The sequence below is a fragment of the Nyctibius grandis genome, chromosome 4 (genome assembly GCF_013368605.1).
Source record: "Nyctibius grandis isolate bNycGra1 chromosome 4, bNycGra1.pri, whole genome shotgun sequence".
NCBI classification, from domain to species: Eukaryota; Metazoa; Chordata; class Aves; order Nyctibiiformes; family Nyctibiidae; genus Nyctibius; species Nyctibius grandis.
Window position 1 is genome coordinate 56,517,809 of NC_090661.1, and position 21,308 is coordinate 56,539,116.

General features: G+C 34.5%; 1 protein-coding gene across 3 annotated transcripts in view; it reads left to right on the forward strand.

The window, feature by feature from the left end:
- Positions 1-21,308, forward strand: part of PPP4R4 (protein phosphatase 4 regulatory subunit 4) — a 72,868-nt gene that overhangs the window by 37,451 nt on the left and 14,109 nt on the right. For all 3 annotated transcript variants that reach the window (XM_068398792.1, XM_068398789.1, XM_068398791.1), the window contains exons 7-16: positions 1,193-1,300; positions 5,565-5,686; positions 8,236-8,358; positions 10,949-11,118; positions 12,140-12,259; positions 14,120-14,197; positions 15,716-15,799; positions 16,981-17,163; positions 17,920-18,025; positions 18,829-18,976. In XM_068398792.1, coding sequence (XP_068254893.1) covers positions 1,193-1,300; positions 5,565-5,686; positions 8,236-8,358; positions 10,949-11,118; positions 12,140-12,259; positions 14,120-14,197; positions 15,716-15,799; positions 16,981-17,163; positions 17,920-18,025; positions 18,829-18,976 — 1,242 coding nt within the window. The remainder of the gene's footprint in view (positions 1-1,192; positions 1,301-5,564; positions 5,687-8,235; positions 8,359-10,948; positions 11,119-12,139; positions 12,260-14,119; positions 14,198-15,715; positions 15,800-16,980; positions 17,164-17,919; positions 18,026-18,828; positions 18,977-21,308) is intronic.

Below are 21,308 nucleotides of genomic sequence, written 5' to 3' on the forward strand. Positions count from 1 at the left end.
ACTTGGATCCACAGGTTTAGAATGTGGCAGGCTGAGTTAAGATTCATGACACACTCTCATTCCCCTTGCAGGAGGGGGTCTTGGTGTAGGCTCAGGAGACATGTCTGGCGTCAGGAGCAGGCGGTGTATAAGCATATCTTCACTTTCTTCTTCAGAATGGCACCATTTTTCCTCATAATATTTGTACTGTAATTAAAAACCTTTCTTTCATATTTCCTGTGATTCCCTGGTTATTTTACACAGTATTGAAAAAGTCCTGACCTTGGAATAGAACATTAGTTTTTCTACCCTCTGTTCCAACAGCTAGTTCAAAACAAGTCCTTTTTGGAAGTAGTCCCCACTTCAGACTATTCTAAAATGCCAAACTCCCAAGACTTTGTACAATTTTTGAAACATGAGGCCAAATTTTGCTGTAAGAAGTAAATTGGTTTTCACTAGTATGACTGGAGGCTGTGCAAGCTGGCTTGAAAATTTGCTTGTCTGTGTCTTCATATTATTTCTCTTGAGTTTTGCAACAACATAAGGATTTGGATAGAGATGTTTTATCAATACTCGTGACAGCATCTTGGGCAGTGAAAGGAAGCACAATAGCCTATTCTGCCAAGTTGTAGTATGTGTTTTTACTTAAACAGAATTCAAAGTATGTATTTTGTATCTGCCATTGATTTAACATGAATACTTGGGTCTACTTGCGTAAAGGCATGGCAGTAGTGAAGCATTTAATCTTAAATTCTTTTTCTACTTTCTTCCCAAATATCTCTTTGGTGCTGCATGCATACCAAAGATGAGATATTAGAGACAATTAATTGGGATTTGCACTTTCATTTATGTAATTCTTTGTATTCTTACAGTGGCTGTTCAAATATTGTACTGAAGATGCTTATTAAATGAGGACAGCATCTCTAAGCCTACCTACTATTTTTGGAGTTAAAAAAAAAATAATAGATGAAATCTGAGCAAATTACAATGACTGTAAATAGTCCTTTTTCTGTTTCTTTATAGCACGTATTTGTGTCTGACATACAGTATTATTTTATAATTGCAAATTTTCAGAAAAATCATTTGCCCTATGTGATAAATTAGTTTAAAAAAAATTGCCATTAGAAGTAATATATGGGTAAAATTTGAGTACTACAGAGTGGATTTTATATATTCTTGATCTGTATATTAATAAAAATATTCACATTTTTAGTATTAAAAGAGAGATTCTTCCATTGGTAAAATCACTGTGCCAGGATGTGGAGTATGAAGTGAGAACTTGCATGTGTCGGCAACTGGAACATATAGCTCAAGGGATAGGGTGAGTACAGTTTGCATAATTGCTTCTAAACGCAAAATCTTTCTCTAAAATATTTAATGGTAACCTAAAAGCTCCTTTTAAGATTTCTAACTTAATTCATGTATACTCAATAATGAATTTGGAGTGTACAGGTGTGTTCTTAGGAATGGGCTGTTGGCACTTAGCTCTTTTTCTTTTTCAGATTTTTATTTCTCTCTGATAGTAGAATTGCTGAACCATAAACTCATCATTTACAAAAAACCTGTTGTTTCTATCTGTAGCTTCTTGAAATCATTTCAATTATCCATTGATGCCATTAGGCTTATTTAAAAATGGAAGAGGATTATGGCAAGTATTAGCAGTTGCTAATAATTACTGTGCAGTTTTTTTGCAAAAGGATGCTAAATGTGTTTTGTAAGTAAATTTCAGTTCAGTATCAACTTTTACTCTAAGCTTGAAGACCTTCAGTATCGCACATACAGGAGTAGAAAAAGTCTATTTATTTTAATAAATAGAACATGTTAACTACCCATACAGGACTGGTCTCTGAGTGAACAAATATTTTAAAATTCCAGGTCTGTCCACCTGTTATTGTGTCAGGAAGGAAAAAAAAAAACAGCAGTAACTTCTCTTACAGACTTGAAGAAATTATCAAGTAAGATTCCCTGCCCTGTGTTACACAGCGGGGATAGATTAGATCATAAGAGTCCCTCTGGCCTTTAAAATTGTGAATTTATGAGCAAACTCAAGGATAAAGCTGAAACTGTAATGTAATTTGAAAGATATGGTAAATATCATCTTCAGTTTGTTAGTACTACTGTTTGAAGCAAAGATGCCTTCCTGTGGCTGTAGAATGATTTTTTTTTTTCTTTTTTTTTTTTAATGGAGAATTATGTTGTGGTTTAGATTCTGAGTTGTTTAAAAAAACAAACAAAGCCAAAACACCAGAAAGTCCTGAAACAATGAGATTTACCTCTTAGCCATGGAAAGTGCAAAAGTGTATGTTCAGGTACTGTTTTAGCTTACTCAGATATTGGGAATGTATATTCACATCAAGAACTAAGTGTTACTACCATGTACTTAACTTTGTTTTGTTAAGGTCACGCAGGATGGTAATTTCTAGATTCCTGCATAAACTTGTCTTTATTGCATACAAAGTAATTTTATATATGTGCTTTAGGCAGCTCTTCTGCAAGGTCCTTGTCCTGCAAAAGTTCAGAAGATGTGTGAATAATGTGAAAGCACAATATTACTCATCTCAGTAAAGTTACTAATTTGTCTTTGTACTTAATTTCTTTCATAACAAAACATAGGTTAGCATGGTAAATCATTTTAACATTTGCCGTGTTGAATGGCTTTGGATTTAAAAGAACTTGTGGTTACAGAAAAGAAAGGGGTGTTTGTCGATATTGTTGGTATTTGTAAAACTGAAAATTTAACACACATTTTACTAAAATGAATTACTGAATAATTTGAGCTTGCATTTATTTTTACTGTATGCATGTATCTCTTGTATCTTTATGTATCTTAAATTGAATTCTGTTTAATGGAGATTAAAGATGAGTGAAAAAGAGGGTTCTGTTTATCTTCAGAGAGTGACCAGATTTGTTTTTTTCCAAATCTACTGAATTTCGAAGGGAGGGACAGTTCTAACTGTCATATTAGTTTGAAGTTTTTTGATGCCGCCAAAATGGAAATCCACAGAAACATGTTTCCAGAGTGTTGTGTTTTTTTTTTTTTCTGCTTCATGATTTCTGGGTCTTGAATTTAGGATGTAGTCCTAACCTTCACTCCCCTGACACTTCCTAGGCTGTATGTTCTTGTCTGTCTCAATCACCTTCCTTCATCCTTTCTCATTTGTTATTGCTCAATCCCATGAGATTTTTTTTTTCGTATGTCTTTTGTGAGATACAGTCTGCATTTCCATGGATTGCTCTAACCTTCTCAGTTAACCTCTGCTATAGTCAAGAGCTGAGAAACAATCATATGAATTTGGCTTTGAAAATGACTTGTGACACATAATACAGGAAAATAATTTTTTAAAATAATGTAAGTATGTTATTCTGAGTAAAATAACTCTTATCTAGGATATACGTATAGTTAAAGACTATTCCTTTCAGATATAACTGAAAACATTTTTTATGTTTTAAAAATGTACAGCTGCTCTGTGGCTCAGTCTATTAAGAACCAAAAAGTGGTTTCAGTGGTAGCTTTTAGGAGCACTCACAGTTTGTGTGAATCTGCTTTCAGCAGTTTTGTTTATTAACTAGATTTAATGTGTTATACCTGGGAGCTGAAAGACTTAAAACAAGATAGGTGTTGTTAGGTGGCAAATGAAAGTATTACTGGCAATTTACCCAGCCTTAGAATACTGGTTTAATAGGGCTAAATACGTACTTATCAATTAGTGGTCTGTTCTGTATATTTTTCTTTCTTTCATCCCCAGCGTTTATTTTTAGCATTTATGTATCCATATATGCTGCTCACTCTCTCAAGTTTTTGTCTAGTGCCTTCCCAATGATTTAGATGCTTTAATCTTTAATCTCATAACAAATGGTGAGCTGTCGGTATTTTTGGTATGTAAGCTATTGCAGTGCTTAATGTTGAGGATGAATAGGTAGTAGGGAAATAAAGACAATTAAATAAACAGAAATAAGCACATTTTTAGGTAAATGTTGAAGGCGTAATGTGACAACAGTCCCAATGCTTATTTTTACTGTTTAGTGATGTTACCATTTAATGGTGTCATGTCATTTTCTCATCATTTTATATGAATGATTAATCATTTGTTTGGAAGAATACTGTTAAGCTACCTCTTGATTTGCTGGTAACAATAATAAACTCTAAGGTGTAAATTGCTTTGATGCTGATTATAAACATTTGGAAGTGTTATTGTTCGTATTGACTTACAAAAGGGACAGCTGTTAGTTGTTTAGTCTGATTGGAAGGGGAATTTTTGGGCATTTTTATTTAAGTAAAAATCTGTCATCGTGGAGGTTCTGATCAGTTCTGTATTAAAAACAGTGATTGAAATGACAGAGTCTAAGGTCTACACAGTCACTCGAAGTGTCAAACATAGTTCTGATTTTGTCATCTTGATTAATGCTCGTGTAGTGTAATTTTATCAAAGTGTTTCCCTGCAGTTTTATGCTTTGGGCAGTATAAATGTTGAGGGCCAGATCTCTGGTTATTATAAACTGCTGAGGTCCCATTCTTGAGATGTGGTGCTTACAAGAGCTTTCAGTAACTGATGAGCAGACCAAGAGCTCATACATGAGAACAGGACAAAATTGGCTTCTTAACTGAAAAATGCAGACAAATTCAAACACTAGAAATCTTGACTATTATAAATAAAAAAATGAGCATGATGGAAAAAAAGGTGGAAATAGTGGGTATGTCTTACCAGTTCTTGTTGATAGTAGGGCTGCAGAAAAGATCTTTCTAATCCCTTAAAGCAATCAGTACACATTGGGACAGGGGAAATGATGCTGGTTGGTAGCTTCTACAGAAGATGTACTTTGGCGCCAAGAAGTGAATCTCTTATACCTTGCTTATGCCAGTCACATTACTGCGCAAATGTTAGTGTCAATAGTATTTAACTCCTCCTTAGTCACCTCTCTGATTAAACTCAGATTTCAAACTCAGTCCCTAATACAGCAATCTGCTGCCAATGTATAGATTTAAATTGTCAGGACCATCACACAAGCAGATGGTGCTAGTAATTACCAAGGCAAAGAGAGACAAGCAGAACCCTTTCTTTACTACTTAAAAACAAGCCTAAAAGCTGATGTTTGGACTAGTTGGGAAACCATGTTTTCTCTTAGCAGTAGTTGCTTACCCTCTGTAAAGGAGGCTCATCTTTGAAGCATAAGATTTCCACACACTTCAATCCAATATGACTCATATTAAATAATTTTTGTCTTTGGACCATCACATTGAGCAGTTTCTGCATATTCAGAAGTTTTCTTAGTGACACAATGAAGTAGTTGGACTCCCTTGAGTTTTTTCAGACTGCGTTTTCTATGATTTATTTCAAGCTAATTTGAACGCTTTTTTAGTGATGAAGTTTCACATTTTAAACTTGCATATTTCTTTGAATGACAAAGAAAAAAGTCCTGAGATTGACTGGAAGTTTTTATTTAATTTTAATTTCTTTACAAATTTGTCAATTTTTCCTTCTTGACCCCAAAAAATCTAAGCGAGTATTTCAAGGAAGAATTCTGGTTTGCTATGGCAATATGGTTTCACTGTATGTTTTCTCTTGACGGCTTGCCTCACTTTGCAGGACAGAACTAGCAAAAACTGTGGTGCTTCCTGAGTTAGTAGAACTGTCAAGAGATGAGGGCAGCAGTGTGCGCCTTGCAGCTTTTGAGACGTTAGTGAATCTGCTTGATATGTTTGATGCAGGTAAGAATTTAATTTATGCTTACTAGCCCAGTTCTTAATGCTTTAATGCATCTTATAAATGTATTTAAATGCTTTTTGTTCTGTCTGCATTCTTCAGACATTTCTGATTTTGTTTTGTTTATTGTTTTATCTTTTATGCATTTCATGTCTTGCAGTGCTTTATACATAGTAAGTTTTAAGGAAAGTGAAACAGTTGTCCCTGAAATCAGTTATCTTATTTCAAGTTTCTGATGTAATGTGGCTAAATGGAATGAGTAAAATTACTGTATAAATGATAGGAATAATGGGTTGTTAGTATTTACTTAATGCTATTAATACACAGAATACAAAATGTTAGCTCAACAGATGCCGTTGCTTGAGCTTTTTTTACTGTTAACTAGTTTTTGCCTCTTAACTGAAATAAAGCTAGTCCTAACTACAGGTTGCAGCCTGCCTTCTGAGCTGAAGAACCCAGACTGGGGCAATGATATGATATTTCTGTGTGTATTAGTAAACCTTGCAGGTTTTAACATCCAGTGTTATATGTCACATACATTTGTAAATTTTGGAACAGAAAGTATTTCTTCATGTCTCATGAACTGCAGTGTACACAATTGATTGGTTTTAGATACTAAGCATCAGCAATTGCTATTTAAATCCCTTTAAATTTGTGGCTATATGGCACCGAAAGCTTTCTTCTTTGCAATGAGAAAGTGTGTGTAGTTTATAAAGCTTTTCTGTATTTAAAATAGGAAAAGTAAATGCTAGCATTTTTCTCAGCGCTCTGTATCTTTCCTCTGATCCACATGCATATTTCATGCTTCTCAAGGTGTAGTGTCTGTGTCTTCACGTGGGGAAGGAGAAATTCTCTGCTGTATCTGGTTCTTTCGGCATAGTGGTGGTGGGTTACCTACACGCATGGCTCTTGGGTTCTCATCACAAGTTCAGCTCAACATTGAGTGGGGCAAACTTTAAGGAGAGCTACTGTTGCTGCTCCAGCTGGGTAACCGCTGTGCCCTGTCCTCCAGTCAACTACTCTGTCTAGATTTTTTTCAGGGGGATGTGGAAGACAGTAACAGCCAGCTTTTCTAGCTCTGTATCAATTGTGCTCTCTGCTGTTTTCTTTTTTTACAACTGGAAACGTGCAAAGCAGCAAAGTACATGATGGATCATTGCTATAGGGTATATGGAAAAAAAATATTTTGTTGATCACTGCTTATTATTTGCCACTTTGCTCTTTATACTGTCTTTTCCTAAACTCTTCAGTTGTTTATCTTCATTAGCAACTCTGTATTTTGCACCACATTTCCTACTCCCACTCCCATCTTACTGACTACTACTCCTTCCTGATACATAAGTGAGGAGCAAATATTTACTGTACAGGAACTGGGTGATGAATTACTAAAATACATGATTGCATATAAGTTATATGGAGGAATACATAAAGAAATAAGATAGTTTTGGGGAGAATACCATAAATGGACTTTTTAGCAGTTAGTGCTTATATCAGTAAGTATGATAGTAGGTTATTTTTCAAATTATTGAGCCTTTGCATTGATACTATCAAGTTTGTGCTTCTCTTTCCACCTCCCAGTGTTCACTGCTCCCACCCCCATCCACCAATTTCTGTAATTACTGCTTTTAGCTATTGAAAAAAAGCTTATAGAAAGCAATCAGGGATTATTTACCGGTTTGTAAGGAATGTGTTTCTAGAAATTTGGCTTGTGTAGTTTTTAGTTTAGAGGATGAGCTAGAAAATGAACATTTTGAAGGTAGATGACCCAAAATTATATCCTAGAGTTTCTTTCCCACAATATCAAAATATTTCTTCATGTCCGCCTAAATATTTTGTTCAATCGTAATTATTTGCTGAATTTTGATGTTGATCTACCATTAAAAAATCCTAATCCCTTTAAAACTTGAGCATTTTAAAATACAATGCTTTTACTTAAAACAAGTCAGAACATATAAATTTCTTTGAACATTTACTTCTTTATTTTATAAGGAGTCAGAGTGCTTGGATTTGACTTTAATTTCTAAATTATTTCACTCTTTCCTCTGCCCTTAATTATTTTCTTTGTGAATTTATTGTTTACCAAACCAACAAAAAATTTGAGATTTTCAAACTATTCTTCCCAGTCGGTTGAAAAAAATTCACTTCCAGCGTATACAGATTTTTCTTTTTACTGTTATGGTCATGTTTGGTCTTGATCTCCATGTATTCCTACTATTGTAGGAAATCTTATTGTAGGAGTACTGCAGTATTCTTTCTCTCCCTCTGTTTCTGGTGAATGGAGAAGTTAGTGACTGTTCATTTATTCTCTATCTCATCCTTCACTGGGGGATGCCTTTTCCCTAAAAACAAACAAAACAGGTCAGGTGTTAGGACTTGTATTATAGTAGTATGTTTGTTATTCTCTGTACCTCTTGTTTTCTACCTCCAGTGAATGCACGCCAAAAATACTCCTGAGCATGTTAAATTATATTTTTCGTAACTTATGAAGTCCACTCTCTGCACTTTTTTAGATGTTGACAAATGACTAACTTGAAAAATTTATTTTGTTTTTCAGATGATAGAAGTCAAACTGTGCTCCCCTTAGTGAAATCATTCTGTGAAAAATCCTTCAAAGCAGATGAATCTATCCTACTTTCTTTATCATTCCATTTAGGGAAACTGTGTAATGGATTATATGGTATGATTTAATGTTCTTTTAAAGACAAATCTTAAAAATGAGGGAAGACTGGAGAGTCTGAGGCCCTTGGAAAGTATCCAGATTTGAATGTATCAAATGAAATTATATAATTATAATTATATAAAGGAAAGGAACATGGAAGTATAAGTCTGAAATCATCTATTGCATAAATATTGGATTTTGTGAACTTCCTCTTTGGGTGTCCATCTGTTTATTGTTTTTTTTATGTTTAGACAGGGAAGAGTTTTTTGTTTGGTCAGGGTCAGAGATGGAAACATGGTGGTTTGTTTATTGGTTTGACTGATTTATTTTGATTCCTTCTTGGATATTCTGGAGCTTGTGAGTTGGATGACTGAATTTTTGAAACTATAAGGCTTTGAAAACACAGTATGATGTTAACTGTGTATGTTTACTTCTACTCTTGATAACCTTTTTGAGGAACAGTACAGAGTGTGGCCCATAAGGAACTTCAGGGGAGAAAGGAGACCTGATGGCATGTGGATTCCCAGCTGCAGCTGAGGCCAGATCTGTACCCATCATTTTTGTCGTTTTCACAGCAGATTTTTCCTTGATCATTCTGCCCACCATCTACCCTCTACACAGAGCTTACCTGGGGAAGGACAGCACAGAATCATGGGTTTACATTATGTAGAAATTTCCCCTAGACTCTTAAACCCTTTAACCTTTCTTACAGATCTTTAAAATGATCCTTCATGATCATCACAGATGATCATGTTAGACACCATCAAAGTGACTGTTGCTTCACTACAAATAACTCAAAAGGGCTCTTCCACAGTGTCAAACCGTTATTTAGAGAAACATAGAGCTAGGGCAGTCCATCCTTGTTTTATCATGTCTTCCCAGTCTTCTTTTCTCTAGGTTGAATGACTTTAATTGCTGATCTCTCTTCACCTCTGAACTCTGTCTGGCAAGTTCATGTTTTTCTTGAAGTGTTATGCCTTAGGAGAGCTGAACAAAGTGAAGGAGTTACTTCATGTGTCTTGCAAGCTATACTGCTTTTATGTTTTTCAGTAGGAAAAACTGTCCCCCCTTTTTTTTATGCAACAGTTTGCAATAGTTTGACATTATTTGTTCAAGTGCAGCCTGTGAAGCCTTTTTATTTTTTTTCCCAATAAATCTAACAGCTAGTTAGCCTTTCTCCTTCCTGATCTTGTGCAGGCAATGCGGATCTGGCTAACCATGGTACCTTACCTCTGTCCTAATGGAATAATAGTCTAAAGTTTTAAGACCGTATATCCAGTTTCTGAAGATCATTTTAAACTCTATCTCTGAATAATAAGCAGTCTCCCTCCTAGGTTGATGTTATCAGAATATTTAATAAGCAAAGTCTCTAATCCAACATCCGAAAAGCCAATGAAATTACAGAATAGTACCAGAACTAGGATATGAGTCATGTCAGTGAGCCTTGGGTAGCTTTCTCTTAACTGTTTTTCCAAGCAGTTTTGCAACAACTTTATAGTTTTTCATCTATCTTTCCTGATCCCTTATTTTGCTTTTGAAAAACATGACCTTACTGCATCTTTTGTATTCACAGGTCCTGTTATCCAATACTAGAAGGAAATGGAATCAGTTTGACAAGTTTTGCTTTTGACATGTTGGCTGCTACTTGTTTTCTTGTTTTCTTTTCGATACTTACAAGTACATTTTTTAGATTTTTGTTCCATTTTTTTCAAAAACGTGAAAGTAACCTGACTGATCTGTAATTATATGGCTTGTCCTTTCCCTCTCCAACTGCTAAATGTCAGTACCACTTCAGCCCTTTTCTATTCTGATATCTCACTTATTTAAGATTTCAGCAGTTAGTACTTTAAGTGCTTTTGAATACTGAAATGAAGCACATCTGACCCTGGCCGTTTTGAAAACCTCTTATGTTTAAGTAGTCACTGACCTGTTTCTTCTCTACTTAAAGCTTGAATCTTTGTCACTGTTAATTGTACTGAGCCTGATGATACGAGTGGAATTTGAGTAAGAAAATAAAAGCATTAAGCATTTCAGCCACCTTTGTATCAATCACTGGTAGCTTTCCTCTCTCTCTTGAGTAGAAAACTGAGCCTTTCCTTGATTATTCTCTTATTTCTGATGTACTTATAAAATGACTTGTAATTTTTGAAGTCATCTTGCTAATTGCATTCCAGTTTGTTCCGAGTTTTCTAATTTTATTCTTATACCTCTTTATTAACTGTAGCAACATGGCCTAATTTTTCAACTTTCTGCAGGCATGCATTCTTCATGTGACTGATTTCCATAAAGAACTAAAAATTTAATCAATAAGAAACTGGTGTTAGTGGAACAACCAAATATATTCATAATCCTGCAGTTAAAGTCTTGAGTATTTCAAGAATTCTGTAAACAGAAATTAAGATTCGCTCTCTTATGGTTTGCTGTCATTTTTCTGTAATTGCTTTTTCTGTATAATGTGTACTAATGATACTCTGCTAGACTCAAGGCAGAGGGAAGGAGGGATAAAAATCGACATATTTGATGGATTTGTAAATAAGATTTGTTTTGAGACATTATTAATAGCATTTGTAACGAGGAAAGTAAACTTTTTTTTTTTTTTCCCCCCAAGGCATTTTTACTCCTGAACAGCACTTACGGTTTTTGGAATTTTATAAGAAGCTTTCCACGCTGGGTTTACAGCAGGAAAATGGACACAACGATAATCAACTACAAATTCAAACTCTGGAACAGGAAAAGAAGTATATTTCAGTGAGGAAGAACTGTGCTTACAATTTTCCAGTAAGTAACATTAATTTAAGGTTAAATAATTTGCATTGTGCGTATAGTTCACTAAATAGGACTTCACGAGTGATAGAGAAGTAATTCACAAATTGTACATTGTTAGCTAGATTCTAGCTCTGTCCTGGAGAGTTCAAGTTAATGTCTTAGAGGTTTTCTAGAAGAGTTACCAGGAAAGATTCTTCTTTGCAGACCCTCAGAAAATTATTGGTAAGTTTTGACTGAGAGAGTGGTGCTCTAAGAGGTCACTGGTCTCATTCTTACCTACACATTTTCTCCAAACCCTTAGCACAAAGGCTTTGAGAAAATGGCTGTGAAACAGAGTCCCCGGTTTCAAACCACTCAAAGCTAGGTTTTCACATTTGCTGTGTGTCATGGCATTCCAGGGAGTTGAAGATTCTGCCTGAATACAGAAAGTGTTTTCAAGTTTATGTGAGGTTGTTAAACTTACCACTCGTGTTTCTGTAAATCTACTTTGTATTTTGACGTTCTATGCTTATATTTAAAGAAAATATGTTTGTACCAAGAGCCAGTAGACATTTATTTTTATTCTGCCTTTTAAAGACAAGCACCTTGTATGTAGGTAGACATCTGTTAATTTACTTGAGCAAAACCAAGGCATGTACACACACAATTATGTTGAAATTCAGGTGCTTGCGTTGCTGCTTGCTAAAATGTTCTTTGTTTTTGAAATCTCTGGTTGCAGCTTCCACTAGTGTACAGAAACATTAACAGTATTTATAAAACTAAGGTTTTATATCTTGTGTTTTTAATCTATGTCTTCAGAAAAAAAGCCTGCAGCATGTCTGGAAGATATGTAAATCCAGTTTAGTTCTCAATTCCAGAACTTGTCTGGTGCCTGTGTTTTGACACGGCCATCAAAAATGCCACACTTCTTTAAAATCACAACCTGTTATCTCCAAAGTGTCTTGCTGGTTGTAACTCAATGTTTTCATCTGATAATCTCTGAATAGTGTGGTCCTTTAGTTATACAGTTAATAAAAGACTTATCTTTCCACAGGCCATGATTGTTTTTGTGGATCCAAAGAACTTCCATTTAGAACTATACTCTATATTCTTCTGCCTTTGTCATGACCCTGAAGTTCCCGTCAGATGTACTATGGCCATAAGCTTCTATGAAGTAAGTCTACAACGATTCTTTGTTAGTACTTACATGTTTTTATTTTATGTTGTTTTCTTGTTTAAGCTTACATTTGTGACTGTTCAACCAAAATAAAAAGACTTGAGAAAACTTGTTGAAATGATTTAGTTTGTCAAAGGTGTTCAGTCCCTTCTAACCTGTATATATAGCCCATATACACACATCAGTCTATTTAAATTCTGTGATATTTGGCTACAAGAGCCTACTGCTAGGTGAGCTTTTAAGGAGCAAAAGCTAGAAGCAGCTTATAATGGTCTAGTACCACAAACGTAAGCAATTGTAGTAATTACAATATTTGAAGGTTTTCAATGCTATTAGAAAATAACGAGACAAACAGGAGAAAGAAAATTGCCACTTCTGGTCCTGAAAACCTTCTTTACAACTGTTCAGTTTGCTGCTATGCTGGTGTTCTATGGAAAATATTTATGTGGATCAAATCTAAGTTAAATGCTCAAATTAATATGAAACTGCTTGGAAATTTAGGCAGATGTAAAAGCATACATATTCTTATTATTCCAGACAGTTTACAGAAGTTCCATTGTATTATTTTCAGAAAAGTTAAAAAATGTACAATTGCATTATGTTAGCTATATGGAGTGAATTTCAGAAATGAAAATACACTCTCTCCTGATTGTAGTAACCCATATAGGGAGATCTTCAAGCTTTTCATAGTGTTTTACTGAGAATCCTTGTGTTTTGGTCCTCAAGTTAGCCTTTTATCTCATTTTGTTGCTGGCAAAATTGGTAAGTTAAGCAGCTTGCTGAAAGCATTTAAATAACTAGTAGAGGCATAAATGAAGCTAAGGTGGCTTTATTTCCACCATCATAAGAAAGATGGATGGATTTCCAGTTCTCATTACTTATTGTTGCCTTGTCTTAATGAATGGTAATCCAAGGTAGTTGTTGAAATTGTCAAATTAGTATCTAATTCTACATAATATTTTGTCTTAGATGTATAACACTTTTAAGGTACTGCCTGAATATAAGCAAAGTATTTTAGCTCATTTAAAAAAACCTGTAAAGTTGTACCTTGGTCTGAATGTTCATGTAGTGGTGATTAATTTAATTTTAACACCATAACTAGGCAACCACATGACAGCCAAAAATGAGTAATTTATGGCATTCACTGCTAGGTGGATTATTTTTTTTAAAATAAACTCCATGTAGCCATTTCCATAAAGCTTCATGTTGATTGGAAGTAAGCTCTTATTTTCACTTGGCATATATAAACAAAGAAAACCATTAAAAAACATAATCTAAATATTCCGTAGAGCAAAAATCTCATTCCTCAAGTTGTTCTCATATTTGCTATAAAACCTTTTTAACAGTGTAGAGATGGATTGCAGGTGTTTTTTAGAAATTTGTATGTGACTTATGAATCACAGTAAAAAAACCCCAAAAGGTAAGGAGATAAAACTTCAGATGGAAAGGTTGGGGAAACTTAAAATCCAGCACAGACTAAGCCAATTTTTATATTTTATCTTTTGTAAATTATATAGCAGACTGACCATTAGCTCTTCCCAGGAGCATGAAGTACAACACTGGAATATTCCAGAATGAATTTTTCTAGCCTTGCAGTGCAGTCTTAAAAATTTTTGGTAAATGTGAAAAAGAGTTAATTCTAAAAGCATGAAGCCTGTTTCTTGACTCATACTCTTTATATAAGCATGTTTTTAATGTGATCAGTGGGAAAGTACACAACTTAAGAAGGCTGATGTTAAACAATTGTTCTGCGTCCCTTATTCACACTTGCTGTAAAGTAAGCACATATAGTATAGCTGTTGTAGTGCCATGGAACTAAAGAATGTTTCACCTTCCTATCTTACTGTCATTTTTTAGGTTGCTAAGCTTTTAAATTCTGGTGTGTATACAATACATAAAGAACTGGTTACACTGTTACAAGATGAGTCACTGGAGGTAATATACTTTTATTGGAACTTTCTTTTGCTGTTACATTGAGGCAGATGATCTTGACGTTTAATAACTCTGCAATAAGGCAGTAGAGTAGCTGTTTGAAATGATCAACAACTTTTACTTCTGTTTCACAGATGCTTCATAAAGATGCCAGCCTTCTCAATAAAAAGGAGGAAAATAGGGAGGTGTTTGAATGTAGTAAATCCACTCTGAACTTATTAGCTTTTAAAAATATTAATTATAAATTGTTTTAATTGCTATATTATTTATTACCTTATGAATTTTGTGGAAAGATTTGATTTTGATACTATATTAAAATAATCATTGATAGCGTTCAAGGTTTTTGCTTTGTTTTATTTTCATTTCTCCAATTGAAGAGGAGATGAAGAAGTTGTGTATGGTACAAAGATCAAGATTTACAGAAAGAGTTTCAGTCCAACATCTGGTACAGAATCTGTGGGTGTTTGTGAGACAGTTTAGTTTAGTATACCTCGGTTTCAGCCTGCTTAAATCATGAATCACTTAGTTACATTACAGACAATATAATGAGACTTTTTTGGGTTGGCAAAAAGAGCAATATTTATGTTTGAGACAAAACCACCATTTCCTTTGATACCAGTTATTCCCATAGTTGATCTTCTTTTTCTTTTCGATGTAGAATCTTTGGATAGGGCATGGAAAAATGAGTTTTACTTTCAAGTGCTTATTTTTGTTTTGATACCCTTTGTTAGACATTTTCAAGGAAATTAAAAATGTTCATAGAACATCTACTTATAGTTTATGAAATTCTCACACATTTTAAAAGATTTCTCAAGTTGATCAACTGAAAGTTGAGACTCAGAAGCAGCTGGTGATTTTGAAAAATTCCCTGGTTTGATCCCTATACAGTTATCTAAATAATAAAAAAAACTCGGTGCTTTATCTTATATACCACCTCAGTAAGAACTGGTGCCAAAAATATCTAATTATGTACTTTTCTAGTCTAGTTTCAAGTATTACAACATTTGAAAGTAGGGTCATTCTATTAATATAGGCTATATATTCTATTTTAATTTATCAACTGAAGTTTCTCTTAAAGCAGGAAAAATTGCTTTTAAGATTCAGCTGACAAATATATAAAAAAAGTTTGTGTTTGTCGAGGCTCTTACTTAACTGTCTATGAAATAGATCTTTCTTAAGAATGAATGTTCATTTTAAAATATTGTATGCTGTGAATAGTTTAGAAAGCATTGACTGTGGTATTCACATAAATCAAAGCCACAGTTTGTTTTCCTAAACTGAAACCTATAATACTTATATTACTTACTACATTAAAGCATCAATTTTAAATCCCAGTCCTCATCAATGCAAATACGTTGCATATCGTTCTTTTTTTTTCTTTCCTTTTTTTTTAAAAAAAAAAAAAAAAAAGGATGTGAGAGAACAGTAACATAAGAGATGTCAGCAGGTATATGTTGGTGAGAGATAAAATTGAGTGAAGCTAATTTATGGACCTTATTCATGCAGCCTTTCTTTAAATAGGTGTTAGATGCCCTGGTAGGTCACCTTCCTGAAATCCTTGAACTAATGACTAATGGAGGAGAAAACAGTGGCTCAGAAAGCAAGGTGGGTATTCTCATATTTTTTTTAATTTGCTTTCTAAACGAAGGTAGTAGCAAAGTTGTCCAGACATATGTTGTATGAAGAGGCTTTCATGATTGGTTTCTGCTTTGGAGAGATATAAAGTTTCTGTGGTTTTTTGATTGTTTGCTGACTTTATAAACTTTAAAATAAAAGGTTTTGAAAGATTAGACGTAATATAAAAATGAACCGTTTATCCATGTTTTTTTTCTAATTAACCACAAATCTGCTGAAATAGATCAAATTTTGAAATACAAGCATTATGTTAAAACAAAACGCGGTTTCATGCTAAAGGAGTGATGGCTAATACCTTTTTTTTTTTTTAATATTGATGTGGCAACTGCACATGGTTGCCATTTTCAGACACAGCTTCTGCTAGAAGAAAGCCTGTTTCCTAAAGTAAAGACACTGAATTAGGATTTAGGACATCTATATTCATCTCCCAACTTTGCTAATTTAATTGTATGTGGCTCTGGATGATGGTTTATTTGGTGACTCTTCACCTGTAAAATGGAACATAAAAGATCATTTCTTGCTTCAAGATGCTGTTTTGAGCATGCTTCCTAAATGTATAGAGAAATTGAGATATGTCAAGTGTGGCAGTCTTTCATTTTGCTTAATGCTAAAGAGAATTTAGCTTGGCTACCATGAAGTCTTTGCCTCCTACTGAGAAAAGATGTATAATTCCTACTAAAATTAATTAGGGAGCTGAGAAGAATAAATGCAAAGATTAAGAGACTAGAAGGAAAATGGGATTTATTTGGTTTGAGAAAGAGAAGACTGGGGAGGGTTGTCATAATGGTCTTCATATCTGTAAATGAATGTTACAAAGAGAAGTTATTAGTTTTTCTTTGTCAGGAGGAGGAGGGGTTGGAAACGAAAGTGTATTTAGTTAGGCACTGGAATAGATTTTGACTAGTTAGGTGGAATTTACTGTTTAGGGGAGATTGTTTAATCCCAGTCATTAAATTCTTTTAAGAACCAGTTACACTAATATCTACTGGAAATGGTCACAGTGTAGCTGATCGTCTCTGAGGAGACAAATTAGTTGATCCTTTAAAATCTCTTCCCTTCTTACACTGTTGTGGCATGCTTTTAAATCATAGTAGCATGACATACAACTAGAAGATGTAAAATTATTTTAATGTTTATATTTTTATTTCTAGTTATTGTCTGTTCCTGACTTGATTCCTGCATTAACAACAGCAGAACAGAGAGCAGCAACTTCTTTAAAATGGAGAACTCACGAGAAGTTACTACAAAAATATGCATGTCTCCCTCATATCATACCAAGTGATCAGATTTATTATCGTTTTCTTCACAGAATGTTGACAATCATTTTGACAAATGTAAGCCCACCTCTTTCCTGTTTTTTTTATTTGTTTACGCTATTTAGAACAGTGACCACCAGCTATTTGCTATGTGTAGTACTTTATATATTAATCTTCAAGTACTGTTTCTCATTGCATATGGTATATCAGGCTTTGGTATGATATATCAGACTGAGAAATTGTTCTGAGAACTCCTCCCCCATTTGAGGAGCAAAATTTGGATTGACAGATTGTCATGTTTTTCCTCCCACCCAAGACTTCTTTCCTTTCCTTGTGCTCATTATCAGTTTGTTTCTAGGTAAATCAAAACTTGTTCCTTTGAGATATGCCTTTTTTTTCCTGATTCCATACATTACTTGGCATTGTGTTCCATTCTTTATGAAAGAACACTTTATTCTGAAAATGAATGATCATTTAGAGCCACTAGTCTGAAATTTCATTGAATTAATTCAAGACTAAAGCTGTCTGTTGTAAGAGAAAATGTTGTAAGTTTTATTTTCTAACACCTACAATATAGAAGGTGCCTTCCAAACATGGAATACTTGAAGGCGTTTGTGAAATAGTTGAATAAACAAGTTAGGCAGAAGGGATAAAGAAGTAGGTGTCTCATGAGTTGGCCAAACTTCCTTATTCTCCCTTACATTATGTCAATTATTTCAAAATTTATACCGTTAGGCTAATTTTTAGCTATTTTTCGTACTTCTAGAATTTTTATACATTTTTAGTCATATTCCTTCAGGTATGTTTAATTGTATTCCCTTTATTTCCTTCAAGAATGTCCTGCCAGTCCAAAAAGCAGCTGCTCGAACTCTCTGCATTTATTTACGTCATAATCGCAAACAAGAACAGAGGCATGAGATTATTCAGAAACTCATTGAACGTAAGATAATTTTTCCTTGATTATTTAGAGATGCAAGTTAGTTTTGACTGAAGATCTGTTTATGGTTATATTTATTCTGTGTAACTACCTGCCATCATTGGAGGGATTGCACTTAGAAGACATCAAGTTGCTCATGGTATCACTAGGCAAAACATATTGTGCATATGCAAGGAATATATCTGAAGCTTATGCAAAAGAGGTGGGAAAGAGGCAATGTGGGAAATTGATAATATGCCAAGACCCCTCCAACCCTACTACTTGACTCCAAGATTGCTCTAGCTGTAGGTGCTGCAATACACAAAGTGGGTTTCCTCTGTAGCAGTAAAATTCTCTAGAGGCTTCAGCATAAGAAGTGCTGAACAAATCTTCTCAGAAGTTAGTTTATGAATGAGTTAGTCTCCTAAGTGGATTTTTTGGCCTATGCTATGTGTTTTAAAGATAGATTAGAAGGTTGAATAGTTCCCATTAGCAACCCTTAATGTTTACACAATAATTTTGATAATATTGGTTTGAAAGGCATACAGGGCTTTGTTCAACACAGTAGCTAGTTCACTTGCTACTTTTGCTTCTTCAAATGGTTAAAGGGACAGGTTGAATTTCTGAAAAAAATGCTCATTGACAGAAATGGTCATTGAATTCAGAAGGTTAGGGTTTCACTGAAAGCAAGAATTGAGATGATAGTCTGCGGTGTGCCTCGTGATAAGTGTGATTATCATCTTTTGAGTCAAAGGTTAACCTTTGAAATGTTTTCTAGCTGACATTGAAAACTTAATAGATGATATCTGTGGATTGTTATTTTTCAGAACTGGGCCAAGGAAAAAGTTATTGGAACAGACTTCGTTTTTTAGACACTTGTGAATTCATTATGGAACAGTTTTCAAAATCATTCTTCTGTAAATACTTCTTTCTACCTGTGCTTGAACTTACACATGATCCAGTGGCAAACGTGAGGTACTGTATGAAGAATATGTAGCAATGTACAGAAAAAAAGCTTCAATTAATATATTAAGAAATATTGTTACAGGTTTTATGTCTTTTTTAATTAACGGGACTTGAGTAAAAAAGTACAGAGCCTTCAGAGTGACCACTATTAAAGGTGCAGGGGACTATGGAAATAATGTTAGAAAACAACAGAAGCAGGTCAGTCTGAGTGTTTGGCGGACTGATCAAAAGTGTCGGGTTTTGGGAGTGAAAGGAACACTGAGGCAGAGAAGCCAGAAATAGATAAGAAGGTAATATGCAGTTTCATGGATATAGAGAGAGGAAGATAACTTCACAGTCGCCATTAATTTCCATCCATTTCAATGTCACTATATGTAAAGTAAAATACACAAGCAATTCTTTCAGTGGTCTGAGCTTAACAGGTTAGCATAGGTTTTACCTTATGTAAAAGTTTTCTACTTCATTGTTAAAGTAAAATGAAAAAGAATAGAAAGATGTAAGGGAATTTGGTATGTTATTCATTTTTATAGTGTTTTTTCCGTTATTTTTGTAGTCAGTTTTTTTCTCACTAAGCGGATAGGGACCAGGCAGTTATTATCAATAAGAAAATAGTTCCTTTTTTTTGTCATGTATTTTGTGTGATTTTATGCTTTTAATCTTATTTCTGATGTGTGTAATTCATGTTGTCATCATTAACATGTCTGAACATCTAATACTAATACTGCATAGAGATTTACATAAGCATAAATTGCACGTACATGTGTGCATTCAGTAAGCTTCACTAAGTACGATTTATTACCAAGTGAAACTGTTTAAATAGACCTTGTGTTAAGTATAACTCCAACACCTCAGTTCAGCAGTGTCCCAAACCTAAAAACTGAGCCATTTTGCACATATAGGTTAACATTCATGTCTCATGTCCTTAAATTAAGAGGATTATATTAAAACAATAAACTAAATTTGTATATAATATGAAGTAGTGTATTGCTTTTAACAAACATTTTAATTAAAAGCTCTATTGATACAATATTAAAGTTTAATGAAAACTTGAAATAACTTGTAATCCCTTAACTGACATTGAAATTAATTTTGCCATAATTCTTTTCTGAATTGTTCCCTAACACTTTTTCAAAAGGAATGCACTGTCTGTAGTGGCCTGAAGTTTAGAAGTCAGACATAGTTGTTAGCTCATGATTTTAAAACAAACTAATGGAGATATTATTCTTGCTTTCTACAGAGTAGTGGAACTCTCTGTAATGGGAAGTTGTGAAGGTTAAAATGTTTTGAAGGTATAAGAACAGTAAGATGAATTCATGTAATAATTCTTTCTGAATGTTGTTAATCACAAAGTTACCATCTCTGGCACAGGATTGTCTTTGATCACAAGCCAGTGGAATCTGAGAACAGCAGAGGATATCACCATGTATTGTTCATCATTTTTTTTAATCTATTCCTATAGATTAAAGCTATTCACTATTATATGCTATTACAGTCTGATCAAATGCAGTAATCTTTATTTTCTTAAGTGTATGAAATATTTTTTATTTAATCTGCAGAGTATTTTGTTGTTAATGATATAAAAAGCAATGAAAACTTTTTTATATAACCCGTTTAGAAACAATATCTAGGAATCAAGGCAAATCAGTTATTATAGAATCCTATAGGTTGGAAAAGACTCTTAAGATCATCGAGTCCAACCGTTAACCTAACACTACCAAGTCTACCACTAAACTGCGTCCCTAAGCACCACATCTACACATGTTTTAAATACCCCCAGGGATGGTGACTCAACCTCTTCCCCGGGCAGCCTGTTCCACTGCTTGACAACCTTTTTGGTGAAGAAATTTTTCCTGATATCCAATCTAAACCTCCCCTGGTGCAACTTGAAGTTGTTTCCTCTCGTCCTATCACATGTTACTTGGGAGAAGAGAACAACACCCACCTCGCTACAACCTCCTTTCAGGTAGTTGTAGAGAGCCATATGGTCTCCCCTGAGCCGCCTTTTCTCCAGACCAAATAACCCCAGTTCCCTCAGCCGCTCCTCGTAAGACTTGTGCTCTAGACCCTTCACCGGCTTCGTTGCCCTTCTTTGGACTCTCTCCAGCACCTCAATGTCTTTCTTGTAGTGAGGGGCCCAAAACTGAACACAGTATTTGAGGTGTGGCCTCACCAGTGCCAAGTACAGGGGAATGATCACTTCCCTAATCCTGCTGGCCACACTGTTTCTGATATAAGCCAGGATGCTGTTGGCCTTCTTGGCCACCTGGGCACACTGCTGGCTCATATTCAGCCAGTTATCAACCAACACCCCCAGGTCCTTTTCCGCCAGGCAGCTTTCCAA